General features: G+C 45.0%; 1 protein-coding gene across 4 annotated transcripts in view; it reads right to left on the bottom strand.

The window, feature by feature from the left end:
* The window catches only part of LOC143008249 (major histocompatibility complex class I-related protein 1-like), a 7,775-nt gene extending 5,955 nt beyond the window's left edge, over positions 1 to 1,820 (bottom strand). The window contains exons 1-2 of one of the 4 annotated variants that reach the window (XM_076159917.1): positions 1,605 to 1,820; positions 1,091 to 1,226 (exon numbers count right to left, since the gene is read on the bottom strand). In XM_076159917.1, coding sequence (XP_076016032.1) covers positions 1,091 to 1,142 — 52 coding nt within the window. In that variant the 5' untranslated portion in view covers positions 1,143 to 1,226; positions 1,605 to 1,820. Of the gene's footprint in view, positions 1 to 1,090; positions 1,286 to 1,604 lie in introns of all 4 variants that reach the window. The other 3 variants (XM_076159918.1, XM_076159916.1, XM_076159915.1) reach the window with 3 other exon arrangements.
* Between the last annotated feature and the right edge of the window lie 680 nt (positions 1,821 to 2,500).

Here is a 2,500-nt window from a genome sequence, read left to right as displayed (position 1 = left end):
AAAGCCGGAGTTTCAAACTACAGACCAAAGTCCATCATCTGCAGGTTAGTGAGGAGAATTGATTGAAGTGATTTGAAGATTCCCCTTTTCTCTTTGAAGGCTCCATAACTGAGGCCCTGTGTGTCTCTGAGCTGCTTCATATCTACACACACACACTCACGTCCTCTCAGATCCTCTTCTGCTGTCCTTCTGCCCCTTTGACCTCCATGGGGTCAAGAGCCTTCAGACCTTCTACAAGACCTTCTCCACACACACACTCTCTCTCTCTCTCTCCACCTTTACATCTCCTCTCCTAACACACCTTTTCAAACTGGCTCCTCTGCTCTGATCCTCCATCTCACCGGGTTTTCAAACCTACTTTGTTATTCACTTATTATTGTTCATTCTGTCTTTTTTGATTTCATGATAGTTTGATACATTGCTGCTTGGTTTTACTGTCCTGTAAGGTGCTTATAGATAGAATGCATCATCATTATTATTATTATTACATTGTTATCTTTATTATAAATCTACTAACTGTCAGTGTGATAAACTGAATCCTGCTGAGCTGCAACAAACTGAGCTGGAGGTTTAGGTTTCATGAACATGTAGGACCACAGCGCCCTCCAGTGGACATTCATGAGATGGACAATAAACTCCAGAGCTGCGCTTTATGTCAGATGACGCAGAGAGATTTGATTCTATGTTGTCTGATAATTCATTCGATTCAATACACAAATACATTTTGACGTTCAGAGGCGAATGTAGTGATATTTAAGTCAAACAGGCCGCAAACTACAACATTTAATAACTCCCTCAATCTATGACGTAATTCCTACAACAATTCAACAAAAGCCTATAAGACATTGATCACTTATCGACTAACACATATACGTTTTTATACGCAGTAGATAAATGTTTTAATTTGCACTAAATCGTTAGAAAATGGAGATAATGAGGTTAAATGCAGTTTCCTTTCATTTGAAAATATTTAAAAACCTTCCTGAAACAAGTTCCTGAACAAACAGAACCAATGTGGTATATAAACATAGAAAAAGCTCTAAACATGTCTGATCCTTTCAAATGAAGCGAACAGAAACATGAAGCTCACCAGCCGCCGCGCTGTGGATTAGCAGGAGAAGCACAACGACACAAAGCTTCATCTTCAGCTCAGGAGTCCAAACCTTCCACCGAGTTTAATAGGATCAACAGTGAGGCTCGGAGCAGCGGCGAGGGTTCAGCTCCGTCTGAGCCAATGAGAAATTCAGATAGAACGTGACGTCACTTGTAGCTAGGAAGACATTTTCTGTGGAGGTTTTGACAAAGTGAAAGTAAGATTCGCTCGTTTCCGCCATTAAAAAGTGAACACAGACGTTCGCCACATTAAATGTACACAAGCATGAATGAAGGTAAATTGTCAGAACAAACCCAGCTGGAATGTTATCCTCATTTACTTACAGTTACACACATTATAATGTCTATTTCAGAGGTAAACACAAACAAAACTCACTTTAACAACAAGCGGAACGCCCTAGTCTAGTCTACACCACACGGAAGGAGTCTTATCTCAATGATAACTTCATGTTAAATTGCCTCCATTTCTGAATGTCTGTGTCCAAACTCACGCTTATAAACTGGAGCAACACCGTCAAATGTCCGTCCAAAGTTCTGTTTTCACCCCAACAACGAACGCAGGTCAGTCTGTCACGACGCTCTCACACCGCTCCTCCTCCGGCTTCACCCGTCCTGCGTCACAAACTCGAACACCAAACTCTGGCGACAAGTGTCTCTCTCTCCCCACTGTCTCTCTTCTGTTTCTGTTCTCCTCTCTCTTTCCCTCCCGTCTCTCGTTGCCTCTCACTCTTCCCTCTCTCTCTCTCTCTCTGTCTCTCTCACTCTCTCACTCTCTCGTGCCCTCCATGTTTTCTGTCCTCCTCCTCTGTATCTCTCTCTCTGTACATGACTGTCCTCTTCCTGTCTCTATCCCGCCTCTCCCCCTCATTCTCTTACTGTCTCCCCCCTTCTCTTGCCCACATTTTATCCACTGCATCTCTCCCTCCATCTTTTCTGTCCCTGTCCTCCACTGTATCTCTCTCCACATGCCTGTCCCAGTCTCTGTCCCCTCTCTCGCTCTCTGTGTCTGTCCCCCTCTGTCTCTACTCCTCATTCTCTCTCTGTCTCCCCCCTTCTCTTGCCCAATTTCTCTCACTGTATCGCTCCTTTCATCTTTTTCTGTCCCTGTCCTCCTCTGTATCTCTCCAAGTCTGTCCCCTCTCTCTCTCTCTCTCTCTCTCTCTCTGTCCCCTCTCTCTCTCTCTGTCTGTCCCCTCTCTCTCTCTCTCTGTCCCCTCTCTCTCTCTCTGTCTGTCCCCTCTCTCTCTGTCTGTCCCCTCTCTCTCTCTCTCTCTCTCTGTCCCCTCTCTCTCTCTCTCTCTCTCTGTCCCCTCTCTCTCTCTTTCTGTCTCTCTCTCTCTCTCCCCCCTCCCTCCCTCTCTCCCTCTCTCTCTCCCTTCAGTCTATC

The sequence above is a fragment of the Genypterus blacodes genome, unplaced genomic scaffold (assembly GCF_046128005.1).
Source record: "Genypterus blacodes isolate CSIRO-AG114 ecotype Tasmania unplaced genomic scaffold, CSIRO-AGI_Gbla_v1 ptg000100l_1, whole genome shotgun sequence".
Lineage (NCBI taxonomy): Eukaryota > Metazoa > Chordata > Actinopteri > Ophidiiformes > Ophidiidae > Genypterus > Genypterus blacodes.
This window is presented reverse-complemented; position numbering and strand designations above follow the sequence as displayed.